General features: G+C 38.4%; 6 protein-coding genes across 6 annotated transcripts; 3 read left to right on the top strand and 3 right to left on the bottom strand.

Annotated features, from left to right (window-relative positions):
• Positions 1–55: 55 nt before the first annotated feature.
• Positions 56–5,281, top strand: G6M90_00g030490 (uncharacterized protein; the record flags this gene model as incomplete). Its single annotated transcript, XM_066130062.1, has 6 exons — positions 56–485; positions 535–839; positions 891–2,651; positions 3,710–4,095; positions 4,146–5,112; positions 5,171–5,281. The coding sequence occupies 6 exons, from the start codon at positions 56–58 to the stop codon at positions 5,279–5,281; spliced, it is 3,960 nt and encodes a 1,319-aa protein (XP_065986388.1).
• A 1,755-nt stretch (positions 5,282–7,036) lies between these two features.
• G6M90_00g030480 (uncharacterized protein) lies at positions 7,037–7,731 on the bottom strand (the record flags this gene model as incomplete). Its single annotated transcript, XM_066130061.1, has 2 exons — positions 7,037–7,666; positions 7,717–7,731. The coding sequence occupies 2 exons, from the start codon at positions 7,729–7,731 to the stop codon at positions 7,037–7,039; spliced, it is 645 nt and encodes a 214-aa protein (XP_065986146.1).
• A 1,719-nt stretch (positions 7,732–9,450) lies between these two features.
• Positions 9,451–9,795, top strand: G6M90_00g030470 (uncharacterized protein; the record flags this gene model as incomplete). Its single annotated transcript, XM_066130060.1, has 1 exon — positions 9,451–9,795. The coding sequence occupies one exon, from the start codon at positions 9,451–9,453 to the stop codon at positions 9,793–9,795; it is 345 nt and encodes a 114-aa protein (XP_065986610.1).
• Positions 9,796–9,850: 55 nt separating this feature from the next.
• Positions 9,851–11,020, bottom strand: G6M90_00g030460 (uncharacterized protein; the record flags this gene model as incomplete). The annotated part of the gene is made up of 1 exon (XM_014683979.1): positions 9,851–11,020. One exon carries the CDS (start codon positions 11,018–11,020, stop codon positions 9,851–9,853), a length of 1,170 nt encoding a protein of 389 aa, XP_014539465.1.
• A 1,113-nt stretch (positions 11,021–12,133) lies between these two features.
• Positions 12,134–13,467, top strand: G6M90_00g030450 (uncharacterized protein; the record flags this gene model as incomplete). Its single annotated transcript, XM_014683978.1, has 2 exons — positions 12,134–12,537; positions 12,591–13,467. 2 exons carry the CDS (start codon positions 12,134–12,136, stop codon positions 13,465–13,467), a joined length of 1,281 nt encoding a protein of 426 aa, XP_014539464.1.
• A 349-nt stretch (positions 13,468–13,816) lies between these two features.
• G6M90_00g030440 (uncharacterized protein) lies at positions 13,817–16,357 on the bottom strand (the record flags this gene model as incomplete). The annotated part of the gene is made up of 6 exons (XM_066130059.1): positions 13,817–13,912; positions 14,061–14,836; positions 14,889–15,265; positions 15,332–15,654; positions 15,702–15,948; positions 16,017–16,357. The coding sequence occupies 6 exons, from the start codon at positions 16,355–16,357 to the stop codon at positions 13,817–13,819; spliced, it is 2,160 nt and encodes a 719-aa protein (XP_065986288.1).
• Between the last annotated feature and the right edge of the window lie 7,910 nt (positions 16,358–24,267).

Raw genomic sequence — 24,267 nt, 5'->3', positions numbered from 1 at the left:
TACTTAGCGAGCTTTCGGCATCATCCAGTCTTTTTCTTTGGGAATGGTTATGACAATGGTTGTAGAGAACTTTACAACTGTAAACCGTCGTATTGAGGAGGAACGACGAGCCAAGTACTGTGGAACCGCAAGCATAAGCATAGCATCTTTGCAGTATCGAGACCCAGCGGACGATGGGGCTACAGGCTCTAAAAACAACCATGTCGACGCTATTAAAAGAATGTTTCGCCAAGAACGTGGCTGTCGTAAAGAAGACAGCCGCCATCATGTCAAGGCTCTTATCCCCCAGCAGGTCCTAGAGGCGGCAGTAGCTCGTGCCTCAATTCCAAGCTCCAGCCTCATGAGGGATGCTCTACCGTACCCGGAACTGGAATTCCCTACTGGCGTCAAGATAGAGTGCCTCGAGGGCCATGACAGACTTGCGGCGGCCGACAAGGTGCTGCAAGGCTCTAAGAAGAGATGGACCGTTGATCTATATCTCGATGGTACGTCGCGTGCCGAGGGAGGCAAGTGATCTATGCTAATATGGTACAGATCTTAGTGATGACCTGCGACTTCTACTCACGGATGGCTACGATTATCAGAAGGCGCCGGATGACGGAGAATATTACGTTACCATCAGGCAGTTTCAAGGACACGGTGGCGAGAAAAACCCCTTCTTCGAAAACCTATGGTTGGGCAGGCTTGCAACAAACGCGAACAAAAAAAGACTCTTCAACCAACTTTCGAAGCACAAGGAGTACGGACCCGCCTTTGACACTCTCCTAGCAATTCCAGGACTGTTTGGCAGTTTCCGACTGGGCACCATACACCAACTAATAGGCATGAAGTGTGATGAGGTAGTGTACATGTAAAGTCGCTTGTTAATTCAAATGCTTACATCGGCTTAGCCGAACCTTGCATACTTGAACCATATCTACAGATGGTGGCGTGACGTCTGCGATGGCGATCAGGAGGCCATGAAACAGATTACGCGAGGCACCATCACGGCCCTAGAGGGGAAGGCGCCAGGGGCCTGTTCCGCTGACCACCGGATCCTTTCACCACAGGTACGGAGTGGCGAAATTTTCGAGAACTTCTCTCCCCCACAGCGTGAAGCAATCTGGTCTCGAGTCTGCAGCTCTTCCAGACAATGTCTCATCCCGTCCCTGTTCACCTTTTTCGAGGACCGAAAACTTCTGAATGATGCTGCCGGCTGCATCAAGAAGATACTGCACGTGGGGCCCGACGACACCGTAACTGGTGTGCTCAACCAACGTTTCACCAATGCGAACCAAAGGGAGGACCAATGCATCATTCAGTTGTCAGAGACAACCTTCACTAGCGTGGCAGGAGACATCAACACTCGGCTGGACCTTGGGATACGCCAGCTATGGCTGGCGGCTTTTCGCAACTACAAAGAGCTGCCAGCCGACACGCAAAAGAAGGACCTTCTGGCGGTATCGCGAACCAAGGCAAACGAAACAGTTCTACACGAGCTTGCGTCTCTCGCTGCGCGACTTGGATTTGTATCAGACCAGCTCGAAGAGATCTTGGAGACATCTTCCGACCGAAAGGTAGCTGAACAGGCGCTTTTCGCAGCCCGCCAGCCTGGGCGATACATGTTTCGAGATCCAGAGGCATGCATACAACAAATAGTAGATGCTTTTGCGGCTGCTGTGCCAGCTTCTGAAAGCAAAGCACTACTTGAGACAGAAGACGAAGTAAGAGAGCACGAGCGGCCACCGCAACGATGCGGGCGACCGAACGACACCGATTACCGATACGATAAAACCCGCCTCTTTTTGCCGCAGATGCATGCCGACGTCTATAGCGAGATGAGGGAGATGACGTCGACGTTCGTTCGACGGTCTGTTTACTGCGCGTACTTTGGAGCGCCACCGCCTCTAGGAAGCCCTGTTACTAGCGACGATGCTAGCAGGAACGACGACGTAGCGATGATCCCCTGTATGCCTATCAGTGAGCAACCTGAACTTCTTGGAAACAGCAGTAGGCCGACGACGGTAACCGAAGAGGACGTAATTTTGGCCATAACAAGACATGAGCTTCATTTGGAGCAAGCGAGGCATAGTGACATATCTCGTCGAGTGAGGGACAAGGAATCGAAACTCGAGGAGTTGACACAAGACGAAGCGTCGCTTCAGGAACGGCTAGACGAAATCAATCGACAGATTCTAGACCGGAACGTGCAGCTTGATGGATTACGACAAGATGTAATCTTGGAGGAGAAAAAGTTGACTCGGCTAAAGACAATGGTACACTTGGAGCAGAGTAAATTAGATCATGGACAAAGGGAGGTTGCTGAAGTCATCTCAGAAGAGCATGGAGAGCCAGCACCCGAGTCGCCCGCTGGGGCAGCCGACGGTTCGAGGCAGGTCTTATCGGCGGGCTTGGGACAAGGAGCAGAGACTCAAATTGTGCTGCGACGAACAGATCGAAACACACGATTCAACTTCCAAGAGCTTGTGGCACATGACCCCAACAAGGAACACCAGGAGGCATTGGCGATTGTTGCAGAAGAAGCTGGAGCGGATGGGGCCGAGCGAAAACGGACGATTCGTATTGACTTTGTGGATGTAGAATCTGGTGATAGCTTTGTGATCTCTGATCCATTGATAGTGGATCCAGCAAACCCGGACGACCTGGAGCGCGTAAGGCGGATGGCAAGGGACTATATGAGGAAGGGGTACTATTTATTTGATAAGGAGCGTAACCAATTGAACCCAACAGACTGTTTTCGCAAAGTTGTTGACGATGGCACTCACACGATTGTGGTACAGAGACTACCAGGTGAGGGAGGACACCAGGAAGAAGATAGCAGTAGAGTTAAGAGACGGCGTTGAAGCGTAGACGAAGCTGCACCGACTGATATGAGCGCACTTCCAATCGCCTGTGAGGTACTATGATGAGGCCGCTTGGCCTGTTTTGCTTTGTTCGGAGGCAAACTTTTATGTGCTGATCCTAGCGTCAGCTGAGTGTCGAAGGCCAGTTGGCGCGGATGCCTTGGTACGCCCAAGTAACTTGGCGTGAAGGTGAAGGCATAAGCGGATATTCGAGTAGGCTTGACAGCTACGGCCCAGCCCGGCGCTGGCTTTTGAGCCTGTGCGAAAATTGGCTTGTGCCGAATGTGCCACGCAGCGGGTGGCGCAGGCTGATGGGCTCGCATGAATAATGGCTTGAGCCGACAAGCCCACGGTGTACTCTCTGATGAATAGAGATCGTTGTCCCAGAGCAGCTAGAGTGGGTTAGCGTCCTTTATGGAAGCCTTTCCTAGTGGACCATTTGTAGCCTGGTTCAGGACACAGTGGCCGATCGCATAAACGACAACGGCCATCAAGGCTGCCGTACAGTTGTATCGTGGTATTACGTGCTCAGATCAAGAAAGAGGAATCTTCCAGATCGAAGGTTTGGACATAATTCATAAACTTCCAGCATGACCTCACATAAGTCACATGACAAAACGTACATGGGGCTCCGCTCTGTTGGTATATAAATCTAGGCATCTGCCTCTCGCAGAGCGGCTAAGCTTACACCAAAATACCCAGTTTGAATGTAAGCAAGTTATGCAACCAGGCCAGCTTAGTCAATCTTACCCCGGATAAGATGCTTTTGAGCTTGCCGACAGAAATCCTGTCGTGCATTATTGAACATGTATTTAATCCCTTTACCTGTCATTGGTCCATCTACGGATGGCAGCTAAGCAAAGCAGATCGGAGACAAGCGTGATCTCAAAAGCTTGTGTGAGGCCTCGAAGGCTCTTTATGTTCTAGCAGCGGCGCATCTTTATGGTACACATGAAGTCCTCCTGCGAGCTCCCGACGAGCATTATTTGGATGAGGTGGAGGTGGAAGGGTTACTTCGAGCTGCCGAACGATCGAGCGACCTCCTGGCACGTGTAACCAACCTACGGATATCAGCCCCGTTTTCTGAAAGATTAAGGCTCCGCTGCGTGCACGATGACGTTGACGATGAGGAGGTGCATATGACAATGGACCACGATGATAACGGACAAGATCGCTCTTCGCTGCAGCTGCTTGGCAGTCGCATTTTGCCCATTTTGCAGAAGCTCCAAGATGGAAGACTTCAGAAATCCAGGTACGTCATGGCGTGGCCGCATGGCCGATTGTAACTGACAGCGATGGCAGCTGGGACATGGGCGTATGTGTCCCTCAACAGCTTCTCGGACAAGGTGGCTATGTCCTAACCCATCAGAATCGCATTCAGCATCTCCGCCTCGTGACAGATGCCAACTGTGCGCTCAATTCCCAGAGCCCGGCGCTCGCCCTCCAGGGGCTGAAATCCTTAAAATATATTTCTTGGACAGGACTACGGACATATTCTGACTTCATCGCACTTGGCCTAGCACTGCGGCAGAATGCCCACCATTTGGAAGCCCTACAGCTCGATTTCATCGACTGGGAGTTAGTCAAGGAACACTGGGATGAAATGGATGATGATATTGCAGACTTTTTCAGGTTCATATTGAGAGTACGCCCTCAGTCAACTAAACTCCGATTTCCTGCCATGGAAAACCTGTCACTGTCTGGCCTTGATCTAACATCACACTCTTGTGGAGTTGCTTATGCTGTGAATACTGCATCTCTGCGGTCAATTACTATTCGCCGATGCCCTGGCTGGGAGCTGTTTCTGCAACGGTTGATAGAACCAAACTATGCTCTTAATATAACGTCACTGGAGATATATCAGCCAGTCGGGTTGATGGCTGTAGCCGAGAATGAGGAAGAGGTTTTGCGAAACTTTTTGGAGAGCATTAGCGGGTTAGAGAGCCTTTATCTCTCCCTGCCCAGCCCGACAGATACAAAGGCCTTGTGGAGAACGGCGGTGCGACACAAGGCAACTCTCCGGCGGTTCATTTACCACGCCAGAAGCGTGAACCTTGACGATGAGTCCGAGCTATTTGAAGAGGAAATGGACCTGAATGATATGGCGCTGTTGAGTGACTCGTTTCTGGCTCACTTGAGAAGTGTCGACGAAGATTCTGACGAAGAAATGAAGTTTGAAGGTGATGCCTGGTTCACTGAGCAGTCCCCAAACCCACTGGGTGAGCTGTATCTCGAATGTATCGGGCTGGCGTGTGATCCTCGCCGATTGGTATTTGCTCTTCTTATCCCTGGTCACGTCGAGTGTGCAGTATCTAATATGGATTTAGAAAGAGGTTATAGAGCCCTTGTCTCACAAGGGCAGTTTACAGGTCCTGCATATCAGGCAGTCAGGGCCAGACATTAGGAAATATGGATCTTTGGTCTTCAGCCAGATCTAATTAGATGATGCTACTTTGTTTGGGGACTGCTCGGGCCTGAGTCGGCAGGAGATCTGCGAAGATGGTATGTTAGGGTGGGTGGCTCGGCAATCAGACGTGGCTAACAACCAGAACATCCTTGTCGCGACAATCTTGTCTGATGACCTTCGCCAGTTTGCGGATTGGGCTTTCGGGCCCAACGGGGTTGCGTCTCTCCGTTTATTAGCATACGGAGATTTCTCGTGCCGAGGGAGGTTCGCGGATGACTGCTTCATGTTGCGCAGAGCCTTATTGACAAATGGCAACGAGAGTCCGTATCAGCTCTACTTTCCAGACCTACAGCGGGACTTAGACCTTGAAGAGCTTCTCAATCGACACGCCGAATTTCTCGAGGCATGCCCCACGAATACACTTCTTCTGTGAGGAGAAGTCTTCAAACATCGATCCACCCGGCACGTATAGCTGGAGCAAGACCTGCGCGCTGGCCCGGATGTGACAGCTCGTATAGACGGCGATATTGGATTTTCATGAACTAGGTGTGGAGTAGGCAACTCTGTACATCTACAAGAGTCGTGTGAGGCAGTAGTGATAGTAACTAAGTAAGCCAGGCTAAATGATACAATATAATGACGACAGCAATTAACGGGGGACGCGTTTAGGCACGTGCAAAACATACTTGCAAAATGAGTAAGTTAAGACATGGTTCCGTGAATTCGCAAAGCATGGCTCTAAAAGTTTGCCTGCGGTCAAGCGGCAGGCCACAAACGGGACACTTTTATGTCATTACGAAGCTTCAAATTCGACAGATGTTTGCGGCGTGCTTGGACAAGTCACCCGAGGCGTGGAACTAATGTACGACATCCTCTACAGCCACATCATCTGGAGCCAGGGAGAGTGCTTTGTCTCAGCAACCGCGGCATGCACACGGGTGGACCCTATTAAACATTCCATTCAAGTAATAGTGTAAGCCCACAACGGTGTGTGGACTGTGAACATCGATGCACCGTCATTTTGAAGATACAGTGGTTGGTGGGGCTGATGCATAGCGACAAGCGCCGTTGAGAGCACCCACAACGCACTCAAACGCCACCTGCACGCGCCACTGATGTCTCTCTCCGCATGTCCTTTTTCGAAACGATGGACGATGTGCTGCCGCCGTTTTCGACTCCTTCGTTACACGGCATTTGACCTCAGAAGAGGTAGAGATACGAAGCCAGTTTTTACGCGCATTAGTTCCAGATCGTCAGGTCTTGCGGACCGGAATGACCCGACAAGCTGCACAGCGTTGGACTGATAAACACGACATGCCTCCCTTGACGATGGCAATGGGTCCGTCGTTGGATCAGAAATGACCTTGGAGCCTCTCTGCCATCTTTGCCTGGCACACCAGCCACGGCGAGCTGGCCACTGTGTTGTCGAACTCTCCTCCTGTCCGGGTTCATCCTTCCGGAGCAACAAGATTCCAGCTTCCATGTTATTGAAGATCCCATAATTACCGGAAGACTCAGTAATCATGCTGTTTGGGAATGCGAAATCACACATCCAGCTAGGTATCTCCACCGGCTGCCAAGTTTCGATATGGGTTCTAGCCTCGTGACGACGTTTCACCGTGGATCGATTCTTATGCTGTGATGGCGCCTGGTCAAACGTGCCAAACTTTATTTGAATTGTGGGACCCAGCAATTTTGAACCAGTCTGATAGCTGAACAACAGCACAGAACGGGTCCAGTACTCAGCAAATTGCCTCCTGCCAACCGAAGCTAATAGCCATATTTGCTACTGGTTTGACTGCGCTCTGAAATACTCTTGCAACGCAGTATCTGACATTGATCCAATAAGCTGAGTCGCCCTGTTCTCAGCGGACACTCCACTAACATCGAATACTTCACCAAGAGTAGCCACAAAAATTTGTTTCCCATCATGGCCCATACTAATATCTTTGATCACATGGACGCGGCATTCTGCGGCACCAACATGCGCGCATTCGTTGTAGGTGATGTCTTGTCGCGACACACACTGATTGCATCCGTCGCTGAGTAAACTTCGAGATTCGATGTCACTGCCCTCTGAGGTACCACAAGGGCGAGTCTTTTGTTTTTCTGGTTTCTTGACCTTGTCATCCTGTTCTTTGTCATATAATTGTGTTATGATAGCTTTGGACAAGGCTCCTGCCAGGGTTTGAAGCAACAGGAATGCTGAGGCTGGTCCGCGCACCTGTAGATTGCTGAGTGCAAGATGCATCTCGTTGATGTGATGAACAAGTTGGGTGTATATTTCTAGACCCTCTTGCACCCCAATTTCTTCATTCACAGACTCCTCTTTTTGAGACGCAGTGACTACATTTTGTTTTTCTTTTATAAGGCATTGTGGATTTGCCTCAAATTCCTTAGATCGATATTCAACCTCCTAAATAGCTGCATTAGTACAGCCTTGGATTTTCAGAACACTTGACGTACCGTGGTAGAGCGCATGAGTGATGCAAACAGATACAAGTCAACCGTAAGGCGGAACAGAAGCCGTGGCAAGCTGAAAAGTATTTGGAAGTTATTTTATACATGAGGTCCGACTGTATGTTGTCCCCAATCCTGATTCCAAGATATCCCCACAATGAGGTGAGGGGGATCGGAGGGTGTCATGTCATGCCCGTGGCTGACCAACTCAACTGCCAATATGTTCGAGACTAACCAGCTGTGTACATTAAATCTTAGCGCTAAGCTAACGCTCAATAGATTAGCCACCACAAATGATGGAGAATAATCAATCAGTATCAAGATCGGGCGTACAGAAGAACGATAGTCGACTGTCCTTGTCCCCGAACGACGCCTTTGATCGACGCCTCCCTATGTGCCGCAACCAGTACATATTTTCAATCCGCCACCGCCTTGGTGGTGGATCATGGGGTATGCTGAGGCCGATTCTCGGAACCAGCCACGTTGATGGACTAGCTCAAGAGGCGAACTTATTTATTAGGACCAGCGGAAAGCGTTTTTAATGCCAGCTCTCAAAACCAGATCACATACGCCGGGGCAAGTTGTAGCCCTGGCCGCACAGCCAGGCCCAATTCTCTTTTTCACCACTTAAGTATTCATGGTTCCAGCGGGACCGCCGGGCATAGTCACTAATGCCTTCATAGAGACCCGTCAACTACACCCACAAACACCTACCAAGCGAAAAATGGACTAGTCGGTTTTGATTAACAGCCTTCGGTTATTGCACGCTGCGTAATATCAGAGGCTTAGCAACTGGCATAGCTCGTTGGAAAAAGGAAGGTGTTTTTGCACATAACAATAGCGAAAGGCACTATTTCGGAGAGCTGAGCAAACGAGTCTCAGGGAACAATTTGGCGTAAGCCCACTACTCACACAGGCGGAAGGCAATCTTGCCTTTTCCAACACTGGTCCCAGTAGATTGCTTCATGAGCAATGGCCCCAAAGCCCTTCAGACTCTCAAATCCTGGTTTAGCTTATCAGCAGAGATTCGCTAATGTGTAGGGTCGATTGCAGCTAGTTATAGCGTTAATGTTGCGTCCGGCGATATTGCATGGCACAAATTTTAGGCAGCAGCGACTGCTAGTCTTAGGAAGAGCTGCTCAAAAAGGACTGGTGGTGTCCACAGTCCTGATGCTCTGTTGCTCCCAAAGTGAGGGGAGATCCTGCAGGTCGACGCTTACTCGATGAGCGTGTGACCTATTCCCACATCCTAGAGACAAATCCAAGCTTCACCCCAAACAGAACCAGACAATATGATAATAAATGCAGTTGGAGACCCAGCAGTTGTAGACTTCAGGGCCGTTATATTAATACCTCTGGATACATTGAGCAGGACATGCGAGGAATGATTCCAAGGAGACGTGACGGGTCCAGCCCAGCTGGATGGGGCTGAGGCAGCTACCGTCAAATGTCTCCACTCTGCTAGCGGCATTTTGAGGTCGCGTATTCAGGCTGGCATTGGACATTTTTTGGCCTGGTGTTCCCACTACCGTCACGCGGAGTACCTATCAAAACTGACCAGGTGCAACTTTTACCCCCCTCCTGGGAAGAATAGGAGATTCGCAGTCAGGGAGTTTACCATCCAGCACCTCACAAACGCAAAGCGAAATCCATAAGGGTAGCGAACATCCCCCTTTTCTGCTTCAGTAACCCCGTCTTCAACAAACGTGAATCAAATCGGTGACCCGATCCAACTTGGCGATGGACTCTGATCGAGAAATGGATGCAGCAGAGGAAACCGACCCTACATTGCGTCCGACACATCGTCTGAAAGATATCAAGGCCGGAGATTACAGCGTACAACTCTTGGTATCTACGAAAGATCACGTTTACGATGCGGAAAATGTGGAAGCCGGAACGAGTTCTTGGCAAGTGATCGGGGCTTGGGACGAATCATCAGTTCCGGAACTCTCGAAATTTCTTAACAGTCGTCAAACGACTGCAAGCCGAGATCCTACTGGAAGCACTACTACATTTGGGACAAGGTATGGGGGTGGATTTACGCTGGGTCCGCAGAAATCAGACAATGAATCGAGCAGTAAATGAATGTTACGGTAATTCGGTATTATATTAAAGATGGCAACAATAGTGGGAAGATGCTTTATATAGCAGCCGAACTACCGGCTGAGCTGGCTGTGACTTCCTCTGAAGCCTCCTCAGTACCAGTACTATGCTTCCTGTCTAAAATTTTCAAGGCGTCCTGCAATGGTATATCACCAAACAGCTGAAACCCCCTGTTTCGCACGGTCGCCTTTTCAATACGCAACGGAGTGCCATTTGACAGAAACATCTGGTTCGCATCATCACCTGCTTTGACTCCTTTAATTCTATGAACTTGTTCGGTTCCACGCGAAACTGAGGGGGTATTGTGAGAATGGCGAGCAGTGACGCGGTGTGTTCTCTGCATACCGCGCTGGACTTCCGTCCCTGACTTCTCTGCCAATGGTATGACTGAAAGAAGTTCTTTGGCGTATGCTGCGGCTGTAGCAGCGGCGTAGCATTGCCATCGATTGTTCTTGTGGGAATCCGCATAGTCGGCAATTCCGCGAATGACCATACTTGAACAGCTTTCCATCAAGCCAGCCGCCTCCATCTCAAAACATAGAATGTCCAATTCGTTCATTAGTCGATCTCTTGTTTTTGCGTCTCTCATAACTTGGTTTGCAGAGGCGATAGTCCCATAGTGGACAATTGGGTCCCTATTAATACGTGTATTCCGCCTCAAAAGTCGCGACATGTTACAGAGACTGCAGTTATCCATCAACTGAGGAGTGTGTTCGTGGTTACTATCAAACAGCAGATCCGAATCGGCACCAGGATCCGAAAATCCCTCCATACCTGGATCACGCTTCAGCATTTGGTAGATGAATCCGGATATCTTGCTTGACGATTTTCTGTGCCTTGCTTGTAGTGCAGCAATGGCTGTCATAAGACTCTGGGATGGTGTGCGAACAACACTTGTTCGATGCAATTGCCCATCCCGGACAATTTTTCCAAGATCGATCTGGATTACCTTGGTACTGACAACAACGTCACCAAGTCTGATGTCAACTTTGCCGGGGGCGCCGCCGCCGATTCCAACCAGCAGCCAAAAGCAAATCGAAGGGAAGGTTCGTCGCATATTCGTAGCCACAACCGCTGCATTGCTTGTCCCATAACCCTGTGTAGGTAAACACGCCATAACAACACGGTGCTCAGCAATAGTTCCTAGAATATAGGTGTTGGTGTCGCTGCGAGGCTGATAATGGCGCTCGTAAATCTCGTCCAACATGCTCGAAGCAGCGGCCAACTCATCCGACAATGCACAGATCCAACCGACGTGATACTGGTCATGGGGTACAACAATAGTATTTTGATGTCGGCCATGCCGTCCAAGCCTGCTGATGACTTCATCTTGTCTCTGTCTTCGGTAATGTATTGTCTTCGGGTGCGGTGCATTGTTGCCCCCGCTTTCCCGTTTGGCGTTTCGTCGGCCTCTCTTTCTTCTAATATCCCTCCGTTCTTCCATCAGTCTCCAAAATGAATTCAATTACGGTATATTATTGAAAAAAAAAAGAAGAAAAAAAAGAAAAAGATCGCGCCTTGATCGAAACAAAGATCTGACTTCGCTTAAATTGCGGCAGCGACAGCGCTCTGCTTTCTTTCTACCACGCTGACGATGCGGGATATGTTGCATCAGAGTCAGCATTTGTGTTGACCAACCAGACTCGTCAACTACACGTGACCCGGCATTCTGCAGCCATAGGCCGTAGTAATTACTAGGTGGCCTTGGCTATACGAGTAGCTGCATGACAAGACGAATGATTGGGCGATGGCATTACAGGTTCATTTTAAGGAGGCCTGGTCGTATATTACGTTTCGCCTGTTTGCCATCATTCGGCGCTTGATGAAACAGACCGTTACCACTTGAAAGGTTTGCGGGTCGAACGTTAGCTCAAGCCATCTAACTCCAGATTTTGCCGCCTGTATGGGACCGACTGAGTGCGTGTGATTGGCAGCAGGGCTAGATAATCCCGCCATTTCCGCAATCATGTGGGTAACAGCGCGCCAGCCATTTGTGCAATCCCCCTGGGAAACCATTTCCTTCATCCTCCCCTAGTCAGCAAGAACGCCTGCGGGGATATACCCTTTCGAAGTCATTTGCGCTCTGCAGACTTTAAACCCAGGTACATGTCCTCATGTCTTTATGTCGGTACAAAACTAGTATCATTATAATTTTATTTCATTCCACCCAAAATAATCTGCAATCACCTCGGTCGATCGTAATACGGTCAAGTCGACTGAACGTACACCAGGTATTTTGAGACCTTGCCCTTACTCCTGGCGATATCTATCACGTTCGCAATTTCTGTCACCGAGGAAGCACCGACACCATAAGTCAAGAATGGCGGACCCTTTGAGTATAAGTGTCTCTGTACTTGCTGTTCTTACAGCTGCCATTCAGTCGACGAATTCACTCTTTGAAGCTGTCAAACGATTCAAAGATCGTAACAAGACTTTGCGCAGACTTCAGGATGAGCTTGAAGATCTCGGGAATATTTTGAACTCGCTGAAGGAAGCAATCAATACTGAGACATCGATGATGGTGCTTCTACAGGGTCCCCTCAACCGGTGCAGCCAGGTGTGTCGCGAGTTCGAGCAATCAATGAAGGTCTTCACCAGCAAGTCAAAGACAGGCTTCCTGGATTGGACCAAGATGGAGTTTATGAGGGGGGATATCAATGAGTTTATAGACACTATCTCTGGGTACAAGTCAACAATCTCAGTCGGCTTGGGCACCATTACTATGTTAGTCACATTTCCTTGTTTACTGCAGACTCTGCTGACATCTTTCAAATCAGGCACACATCAAAGATTTCCCACCAAGTTCTTCAACAATACAACGAGATGATACATGACACAGCATATAATCTTGAGCTCCATTTGCGCCAGATAGATGAAAAGATGGCGCAACTCACAGCCGAGGATTCAAGCACCTCAGACGTAACGGTTGACCTGAAGGACGAGAGAGCTGTGACTACACAATGTCTTCGTATTTGTGACGATGCAAAGTCTTTTATTGAGTCCTTGGCGAACCGGGAGTCTACTTTGCTTCAGGAAGCACACGAAAACGGGGGTGACAATGGTCATGGATGCTTTGAAGCGCAATTGCTAACACGCCAAGCTCTGGATAAAAATCGAGACAGCCTAGCGGTAATTAGCAACCGCCTTCAAGAACGACTTGAGACTCTTCTCTTGGATGACAGCCCTAAAAGGGATGAAGAGAGATTACGCCTGCAGGAAGACATCAACATTTCCAAACAGTGCTTAGAGGTGTGCAAGGTGGCTAGAGAAGCTTCACACCAGAAAATCTACAGACTTGGGGAAGTTGTTGCTGACGGTGACAGCGATCAAGTGGTGGTAACGAGTTTGGCGGACTTGTTTGATGTTAAGAAAGCGCTGTCTCAAGGCAATTCAGCGCAGCTGGTTGGTTCAATGACAGATGAGACTATTCAACACCTGGCTGAGAAGCGCTATAACAGTCGGTTTGGAGCGATGCACGGCAATCCTGTCCGTTCTCAAGCCGGCACGTCTTCAGTCTTCGAGGCTCATAAAAGTAAACAAAGTTTTCCGTCACAGCCAAGGAATGATGGGCAGCCGCATGGCCCAGAAGCAAGGCGTTCCAGGCCGTCTCCTAACGAGATCAGAAAGCGGCTGGCAGATGACGGAAAGGACTAAAGAGGACCAACAAACTAATAGTTTTCTGAGTGCGCAGTCTTAAATTACGAGATTGGAAGAACCCATTCCAGTGATTTGGCAAGGTGCATTTGGAAAGACAGCAGCCGAGTCGTAGTGGCAAGCCACGCTACAAGAGTCACGAGAGATCGCAGTGATAGTAACGATTAAGCTAGGCTAAATGATACAATATGACTGGCGATAGCAATTAACGGGAATTCAGGCACGTGCAAAACCCACACAGAGACGCGTGCCGTGAACACAGGTACAACACAGGGTTAATTCTTAATAAGGGCCCAGAAGGGTAACCTGACAAGGAAATTTGTGCATTGAGATGATTTAACTATCTAAGTCAGTCAAATAGATTGAATAACAGAAGTGCAACTGAGTCAAAATACAATCCCATCGGTTTCAACATGCTGCTGATGACGCAGATGAATCCCATGAACTATTTGAGCATGGGTCAGCAAGTGCTGCTTATGTTCGAGTGGTATGGAGCAAGCCGTGCACTCTATCTTCTCATCCATTTGCATATTGCTTAGATGGCTTCGACGGAAGTGCTTATTTAGGTCCCCCGGAGTATAGAACTGACGTACGAGGCCCTCCACAGCCACGTCATCAGGAGCCAGGGTGAGTGCTTTGCCAACACAAATGAAGCACCTTCTCGGCCTCTCCTTCTCATTCTTGACAAAGACAGACATCAGAGCCATGTGCTGGGGGCTTCTCACTGGTGGTTCAGATATAAAGGTCGACCTGGACTCGACAGAGGGTGTATGGCGCTGGATGGTCTGGCCCTCCTCAACCACGCAGTAAGCCATAATGGCGCTAATGGCGTTGTCTCTTCGCTGATATTGACCTTCAAGTGTATTGCCAAGGGGAACAGTGAGAGCCTCCATGAGTCGTTTTTGAGCTGGTCGCTGGGGAGAGACAGTTGCGTTCGCCGCTCCCTTAGCAAAACCGACACCTCGCAACTGCCGCTCGATGTCGTCGACAGCCTGTTCGGCGGTCCATTCATCCCGAACCTTCTGCTTCAGCTGTCTCTTCAGCCTTTGCTTCTCATTTCGCAACTCACGGCGGAGCTCCATGTACTTCTTCGACCCCTGACGATGGCGTCGTAGGTCTCGCTCTAACCGTTTAATTAGGGCATCATTGTTCACGGATACTAATTGTTCAGGTGTGAGATCCGTGGGCCGTCGTTTGCTTATCGAGTGACCGACACTGCAGGCCTGCATAATCAAGGCTTGCTGTGGTTTTTGTCGCCGGAGAATAGCCCATGTGTCTGCGCCAATTTCCCGGCCCAGGTAGTGGCGCTGGAATGGTGTCGAATTGGCATGACCCATGGCAAGATTTCGCAGCGCCTCGCTTATATCGGCTGGGACTAGAGTAAGCTTGAAGTACATGACTAGACATTGGTCGGGACATACCGCTCCGGTCGAATTCATTTGCTGCGTTATAGCGCAAGTTGTAGGGAATAGTGGGATACTCTAACCCTAAGACTTCGCCGACTTTTCTGATCCACTGGGCAACCATCTGGTAGGATATGGGCTTATCCTGAGATAACTCAAAACCAGTCAGGTTTTTCACAGCCCGACGAAATATGTGTGTCTCTTTCAATTCATCCCTCAACGGCAGAGGCAACTCTCGCTCTTGCGGGTGAATGTCGAGATTAGCCAGCTGTGCGGGAGAGGCGAGGCTTGTCGCACGGAACGCACGATGACGGAACAAAATGCCAAGTAAAAATACATGCGGGCTAAGTAGCAAGGAAGGGTCATACAAATTCTCAGGGATAGGGTAAGTTTTTCTACAGTATGTTATGTTAATAATTGGTTCCCGAAAACGATAAAAAGGGAGGTCGTGGCCTCCTTACGCGTCTTTGACCCCAAGATATGTCTTCGTGAAGGCCAGTGTGAATCTAATTAGAATATTGTGTGGCCCGCCTTCTGGGTCCCTCGCCAGCACGAGCCGGATATCTCCAAACCGCATACGCAAGATGGACGTAGGGCGTGCTCCTGCAGGTGCGAGGAGGAGGAGAAATAGAACAGCAAGAATGCGCAGCTCTCCTAGCTTGAACGACTTCTCAGTTGTGCTGATTGTCGTCTCAATTTGCTTTTTAAGGTCTTCGATTGTCATACAACGATTCACACGTTTCTCGTTGCTTAGGCCATGTTTTTTGGCGAGATCTCGGAGCACCTACTTGGTTAGCCACTTACATTCGCGTTGGCAGGGATTGACCGTACCTTGTGCATACGCCGATTCAGCTTCGGATCAAGCTTGTTTCCCGTGGCTCTCTCATGGACGAGTCGGAAGACTTTCCAGTACGTGCCCAGGGAGCTGCTCTTCCTAGTTCCTCTCCTCTTCCTTCCGTCCTTGCCGATTTTCTGATTCAGTGACCAGTCGAAAAAGTTATACAGGAGGGGCAGGGCGTTAGATTGCGAGAGAGACTCAAAACAGCTTTGAGGGTCGCGCTCCAGCATTTTGCAGTATCTAGAGGGTGGGGAGCAGACAAATTAGCAGCCAGCAAAGAGAAGGAAGTTGTATGGCGGGTTGCATACTGGCGCCATTGCTCCTCACAGGCGTCTAGGAGCAGCAAGCTACCGTCGCTGTAGTCCTGAGTTTCGTAGGCGCTCTCGTTGAAACTCTCAACAGCGTGTCGGTAGTACTCCGGGGGATGAATGTTTCCTCCAAAGAACTGAACCTGGTCATCGACGTCGATGTCGTCGCAGCCATCCTCGTCGTCAAGGCTTAAATCTTCGACATCCGTCGCCTCTGTTTCAGATTCTGAGTGGTCGGAGCCATTCCGGTCAAAGAGTTCATCTTCCACATCATCGTCCTCAGGGGAGTACGAGGCGTCTGAGTCGTAAGATGGAGCGGAAGAGTTTGCTCGACGTGTCATGGCTGGAAGCTTCCGATTCTAGGCGGTGGCGAGTCGGTTGGGCGTGGCGAGTGTCTGCAGCAAAGAGGAACACAAATGCTGCACTACCAACCGTCCTTGAGGCGGGGTGAGTGCCCCTTAAGTACGATCCGTGCAATGCCGCCATATTTGGTGGTTGTGCCTTCGTATTGGGGTGTCCGGAAAGTGGTTTCCAGAAAGCAGCCTTGACGTCCGGTTCCTGCCTGGAGGGGCTTGCTTCAAGAGCTCGAGCCTTGCTGCGGCGGGGCATGGTTGGCAAGGCAGAAGGGGACTTTGGAGGTACATGGCGCTGCGCTGATGTAATGGCCCCACCAGGAGAAGTTGCTGCGAGGTCTTAAAGCGGCGCTGGATTTTGGGCATATTGTCCACCAGCCTCGGTGGGCAAAACAACCACAACTGGTGGTGAAATCGCCGTCTCATTGTTTAAGGTAGTAATATATAATTAAAAAAATAGTACACATATTATAATACGTTAAATCTACTAGCTTAAAAGGTGATTTATAACCTTATATACTAGTAAAAGCACATAATAATAACAGCAACTTATAACTATATAAGTTATACCCTAAAAAACTTAGAGTAATCTAATATAATATAAATTAATAAAGTCCTAACTTTTATAAAGCCTATTATCTTCCCTATAATCACCTTATTTTGCCTTTATACACCTAATTTAAACAAATTGCTTTACAAATAACACAGCTAGGCAATAAAAAGGCTACTATTACAAAGAATATTAATAAGAAGAGAGATATATTATTAAAGGCTAAGAATACTAAAAAAGTTAATAAATTTAATAAGATAGCTAAAAAAGTAAAAAAAAAAAAAAAAAATAAGGGGGAAAATTAAGAAGAATATTATAAAGTTAGTTAATAAAAAGTAGCTTTATATTATAGTTTTCCCCCTTATTATAAAGGGTATATAATTAATATATATTTAATTTATATATATTTATAAAATCTATATAAGCTTAATATTTAATAAGTATATTTAAATTAAATTCTAAGATTATTATTTAATTATTATTAATTATTTTTACTTTTTATTTTAAAAGTTTTTATTTAAAATATAATACTTTAATTAAATATCTTTTTATTTTAATTAAAAATATATTTAATTATACTTTAATTATAAAATATATTTAATATATTATAAATATATATAATATTTATATTAATTATATATAATTTTTATATTTTAATAAAAGTTTAAAGTTATTTTTTTTTTTAGGTATTATAATATTAGGTTTTTTAATATTATAATAATATTTATTATAATAATAAGAATTATAAAATATTTTCTTATTAATATAAGAAAATATTATTATATAGCTTACTTTTATATAATTATTAATTTTATTAGTATTTTTTTCTTATTTTATTTATTTTTAAATACTTTTAAAATATTTAAAATTATATTATTATTATTAATATTTATTTTTTTTATTTTATTTTTTAATTTATTAAAAAAAATAAAAATTTATATATTTTATTTTTTCTTATATTATTATTTTTTTTAAATTTTTTTTACTTTTACTTATTATTATACTTAATTAAAAATTTCTTAATATAAGTTTTTATTTAAATATTTTAATAATTTTAATTTATAAAATTCTTTTTATTTTATTATTATAAAAGTTTTTTTTTTATTAATTATTTATTTAGTTTTTTTTATATTAATTATTTAATTATTTATAGCTTATTTTTTATAAAATTTATAATTTTTTTTTTAATTTTTTTAGTTTTTTTAAAAATTATTTACTTTTTTATTTATTATTTATATAAATATAATAATTATTATTATAATAAAAAATCTAATTAAAATTTTTATATTTTACTTTTAGTTTAATAACTTTATTTTTTTATTAGTTAATAATATTAAGTTATTTTTTATCTTTTTTTAATACTAGCTTTTATTTTTTTTTAGGTTTTTTATATTTATTAATAAAATATTTTAGTTTTTTATAATTATAATATTTTTTTTTTTATTATTTTTTTTAATAATATTAAGTTTTATTTATTTAAAATTAAAAATATAATTATAAATAATAGGTTTTTCTTATTTTTTTTTTTAATTAGCTTATTATTTTTTTTTATAAGGTTTTAAGTTTCCTTTTCTTATTATTTTTATATATATTATTAATATTATTTATTATTAATTTAAATTATTATTATTATATAATTTAAAAAATTATTTAATATATTTTTTTTATATAGCTTATTTTTAATTTTTTTTTTTAGTTTTTTAAAAAAAGCTAATATAAGTAGCTTATTTTCTTAATTTAATATTAAAGTAATTTATTTAAAATATATTATATAATTTAATATAAATTCTTTTTATTTAAATTAATTTATATAAATAATTATAATTTTTATTTTATTAATTAATTTAAATATTTTTTTAATTACTTTTTTAAATTTCTTATAATTAATAAATATTTTTTTTATTTTATTTTTTTAATTATTTTTTATATTAATAAAATAATTTTATATAATTAATTTAAATTATATAAATATAATATTTATTATATATTTTTTAATATATAATACTTTTATTTATATATTAATTAATTTATTTAAGTAAAATTAATAATATATTTTAAGCTAAATTAAAAATTCTTAAAGTATTCTTAGATTATTATTATAAAATTCTAATACTTTAAGCTTAATAATTTCTTTTAAGTTTTTTTATTTTAATATAAGTATTTAATATTTAAGGCTAAATTACTTAACTTATTAATATAATTATATAAGTTTATTTATAATATTTTAAAGTTTAAGGTTTTAAAGTTTTTAAGGTATTAATAATATAATTACCTTGAATAAAGTAAATATTATAAATATTATTTTAATAATTATTAGATATTACTTAAAGTAATATAATAATTATTTAAATAAAAGCTTTTAATATATAATAGCTAAAATTTTTAAAAAAAAAATTAATTATAATTTATATTAATAAAATAATTAAAATAATTAATTTAAGTAATTAGGTATTATATTAATAATAAATTATAAATTATAATTAAATAATTAAAGTTAAAAAGTTATAAGTAAAGCTTAGGTTAATATAATAATTATATTAAAAGCTAAAAAGCTAAAATTTATTTATAAAGTAAATTTAAAGGTTCTTATATATTATAATAATTATTTACCTTAAATATAAGTAATAATATTACTTATATTAATCTTATTATAATTACGTATATTACTTATTTTATATATAATAAGTACCTTTTTATTAATAGCTTATATTAACTATTATTTTATAGTCCCTCTTACCTATACTACACGGTAGCTTATATAGTTTAGCCTACTCTTATAACTTATACTACAGCTTGCGGCTGGGTCGTAATATATATTATAACGCGTTAAATATACTAGCGTAATTAGTACCGTGTTGTGGCCTGCTAGTCGCGGCCACCTCGCGATAGCCTCAGCTACTATTATATAGTTAAATCTTGTATAAAACTATTAATATAAATTTACTTAATAGCTTTAGCTTTATAAGCTTTTTTAGCTTTTTTAGCCTTTTTAGTTTTAATTTTATTAGCTTTATTAGCTTTTTTTATAACTAATTTAATAGTTTTTTTAGTATTATATTTTAATTTAATATTTTTAAAAGCTTTTATTTTAAATTTTTAATTATTTTTATAATTTTTTTAATTTTTTTAAAATTAAGATTTTTAGCTTTAAAATAAATATTTTTTTTATTATAAAAAGCTTTTAATTTATTAATAATTATATTACTTATTTAGTTTTATTAGCTTTAACCCTTAAAAGTTATAATAAATAATTTACTTATATTAGGCTTATTTAATAGCTTATTATACTTAGTTATTTTATTATTATTTATAATTTATATATAATAGTTTATAAATAGCTATAATAAATATTAATAAATACTTATAAAAAATATATATATATAAAAATAATAACTAATAATTAATTATATTATTATTATAAGGTTTTAATAATAAAAGAAGTAAATAACTTAAATATAAAATTAACTTAAAATATAAGAAAAACCTTATAAATATATTATATATATAAGTATTTAAGGTTTTTAATATAATTTAATATAAGTTATAAGTATAAAGTTAATAAATTTATATTAATATTTAATTATTTTATTTTATAATTAAATAAAGTTATATATATAATATAAGTATTATATAAGTATAAAATCTAAAATAATATTAGATTATATTAGGTTAAAAATACTAAAAAACTAAAAAAAATAAATTATATATATATATATTATAATATATTAAATATATTAGTATAATTAATATTATATTATAATTATTAATTAAAGCTATTTTATAGTAGTTTTAATTATTATTATTATAAAAGTAAACTTTATATATTATAATATAAGCTTATTAACTTTATACTTATAACTTATATTAAGTTATACTAAAAACCTAAAATACTTATATATATAATATATTCTTTTAAAAAAGGTAAAACTACTAATATAAATTTATTTAATAATTTATTTTTTAGTATTATTAGCTTTATTAAGCTTTTTTATAATTAATATAATAGCTTTTATAAAATTATATTTTAGTTTTATATTTTTAAAAACTTTTTTTTATATGTTTAATAATTTTATTATTTTTTTTAATTTTTATTAAATTAAATTTTTTAGCTTTATAATAGTTATTTTTTTTATTATAAAAAGCTTTTAATTTATTATTAATTATATTATTTTTTAAGTTTTATTAGCTTTTAACCTTTAAAAGTTATAATAAGTAATTTATTTATATTAGGCTTTTTAGTATTTTTACTTATATTATTATTAATATATACTTTATATATAATAGTTTATAAATAATTATAATAGATATTAGTAAGCAATTATAGTACTTATAAGAAATATATATATATAAAAGTAATAACTTATAATTAGTTATTTATAATAGGGTTTTAATAATAAAAAAAGCAAATAACTTAAATAAAAAGAAATAAAATTAACTTAAAATATAAGCAAGACTATATAAATATAGTATATATATAGGTATTTTAGGTTTTTAATATAACTTAATATAAATTATAAATATAAAATTAATAGATTTATATTATAATATATAAAGTTTACCTTTATAATAATAATAATTAAAGCTATTATAAAATAATTTTAACTAATAATTATAATATAATATTAATTATATTAATATATTTAATATATTATAATATATATATAAATAGTTTATTTTTTTAGTTTTTAATTATTTTTAGCCTAATATAACCTAATATTATTTTAGATTTTATGCTTATATAATAAGTATTAGGTTATATTAGGCTAAAAATAGTAAAAGACTAGAAAAGTAAATTATTTTAGTATAATTAGTATTATATTATAGCTTACTAGTTATAGCTATTTTATAATAGCCTTAGCTATTATTATATAATTAAACCTTATATATTATTATAACTTTATAATTATAACTTATATTAAATTATATTAAAAACCTAAAATACCTATATATATAATATATTTATAAGGTTTCTCTTATATTTTAAGTTAATTTTATATTTAAATTATTTACTTTTTTTACTATTAAAACCTAATATAACTAATTATAAGTTATTACTCTTATATATATATATATTTTATAAATACTTACTAATATTTATTATAGCTATTTATAAATAATAATAATATAGGCAAAGGTACTAAGAAGCCTAATATAAGTAAATTACCTATTATAATTTTTAGGGTTTAAAAGCTAATAAGGCTTAAAGGGTAATATAATTATAACTAATACTAGATTAAAAGCCTTTTATAATAAAAAGAATAGCTATTATAAAGCTAAAAATTTTAATATAATAAAAATTAAAAAAAATAATAAAGCTATTAAAAATATAAAATAAAAAGCTTTTAAAAAAATAAAGCTAAAATATAGCTTTAAAAAAGCTATTATATTAATTATAAAAAAGTTTAATAAAACTAATAATACTAAAAGTAAAGCTATTAAATAAATTTATATTAATAGTTTTACTTTTTTTAAAGGGTAATAATAAGTTATAAATTATAATTACCCTTTATAATAAAAGGAAAAACTATAATATAAAGCTACTTTTTATTAATTACTTTTATAATATTTTTCTTAATTTATTTTTTTATTTTTTTTTATATATATTTTTTATTATTTTATTTAGTTTTTTAATTTTTTTAGTATTTTTAACTTTTAATAATATATTTTTTATTAATATTTTTTATAATAATAGCTTTTTTAATATTATTTTTTTAGGCTTATTAGCTTTAATTCTTAAAGTTATAATAAATAATTTACTTATATTAAGCTTATTACTTTTTTTAATATTAATTATAATTATAATTTTTTTTAGGTTATTAATTATTAATTAAGTTTAATATTAATAAGTACTTTAAAGAGTAATATAAAGCTAAAAACTTATAAATAATTATTTTATAAAATAATTTATTTAAATTAAGTATATAAAAGTAAAATAAAATAATTATAAGAAAAATAATAAGTTTTATAAAGGTTAGGTATAAATTTTATTAATTTATATTATATTAAATTAGCTAGATATAATTATTAATTATATTACTAGTAAGTTTTAGTAATTAACTAGCCTTTTTTTTTATTATAATTTAATAAATTATAATTAAGTAATTAAAATTAAAAAATTATAAGTAAAGCTTAAATTAATATAATAATTATATTAAAAGCTAAAAAATTAAAATTTATTTATAAAATAAAATTAAAAATTTTTATATATTATAATATTTATTTTTTATTTATTAAAATTCTAATAAATATTAATTATATATATATTATTAATTTATTTAAAATTTATTAAATAACTAATAAACTTTTTTTTATTAATAGCTTATTTTAATTATTAATTTATTACCTATTATACTTATATTATTTTATAGCTTATATAGCCGGCCTAACTTGCGATTTACAGTGCAGCTTATAACTAGGTTGTAATAAATTTCTTAAACTTAAGCCCTCTTTTATATTATACCGGTATAATAGTATAAACTACAGGAGTTTATTCCTTTCTTAATTATTTATAAACTTTAGAGGAGGTAATATAAATCCTATCTAATTCTAAGTTTAATATAAATAGTAATACCAAGATTATAGAATAAGATATTTTATTAGTACTTTTAGTATAAAATTAATATTATAATAACTTACTTCCTTTTATTTCTAAGATTATAGCGTCTCTAATATATACTCTCTTATAAGATTATTTATAGTACTAGTAAAGTACTTATACTTGCCTTAATAAGTCTTTATCCTAGTAAATAATAAGAGTTTATATAACCCTTTTATAGCTATACTTTAAATAATACTAAAAATTATACTAGTAGTACTATAAACTACATGCTTAGTATAGTTTATATATCCTACTTTTATTAGTTTATCTTATATAGCACAAGATCAGAATTTAGCCTCTGCCCTATATATTAAACCTATTAGGAAGCCACCCTTAATCGTGCCCGCGCTAATTCCCGTAAAGAAGTATAAGTTAAGGCAATTCTTAGTCTTCTATAAGCTTTAAGCGCTGACGCAGCACTTTTAATAACAGCTTAATTAATATTATTACTAATATTCTTCCGGTTAATAGTATATAAAGTTCCCCTTATAACGTGTCTTATACCTAAGGAATATTAGCTACTAAAACTCTAGAGTTAGTCTATAAAGTAGATAATAAATAAGAAGGGTCTTTACATTTAAAGGTGTGTTTTACCGCTAATTATATAGGTAGCCCTTAACTACCGGAGAGAAAACATATATAGAGGAGAGAATAAGCTTAAACTTCTAAGCTACCTATAAGACTAACCCACACTTTATTTCATCCAGAGTTAATAGTAAAGCCACGTATAATTTAATTTATTAACTTAAT

Source organism: Metarhizium brunneum, chromosome 2 (genome assembly GCF_013426205.1).
Source record: "Metarhizium brunneum chromosome 2, complete sequence".
NCBI classification, from domain to species: domain Eukaryota; kingdom Fungi; phylum Ascomycota; class Sordariomycetes; order Hypocreales; family Clavicipitaceae; genus Metarhizium; species Metarhizium brunneum.
Note: the sequence above shows the minus strand (reverse complement) of the source record. Positions and strands in the feature narration are given on the sequence as shown.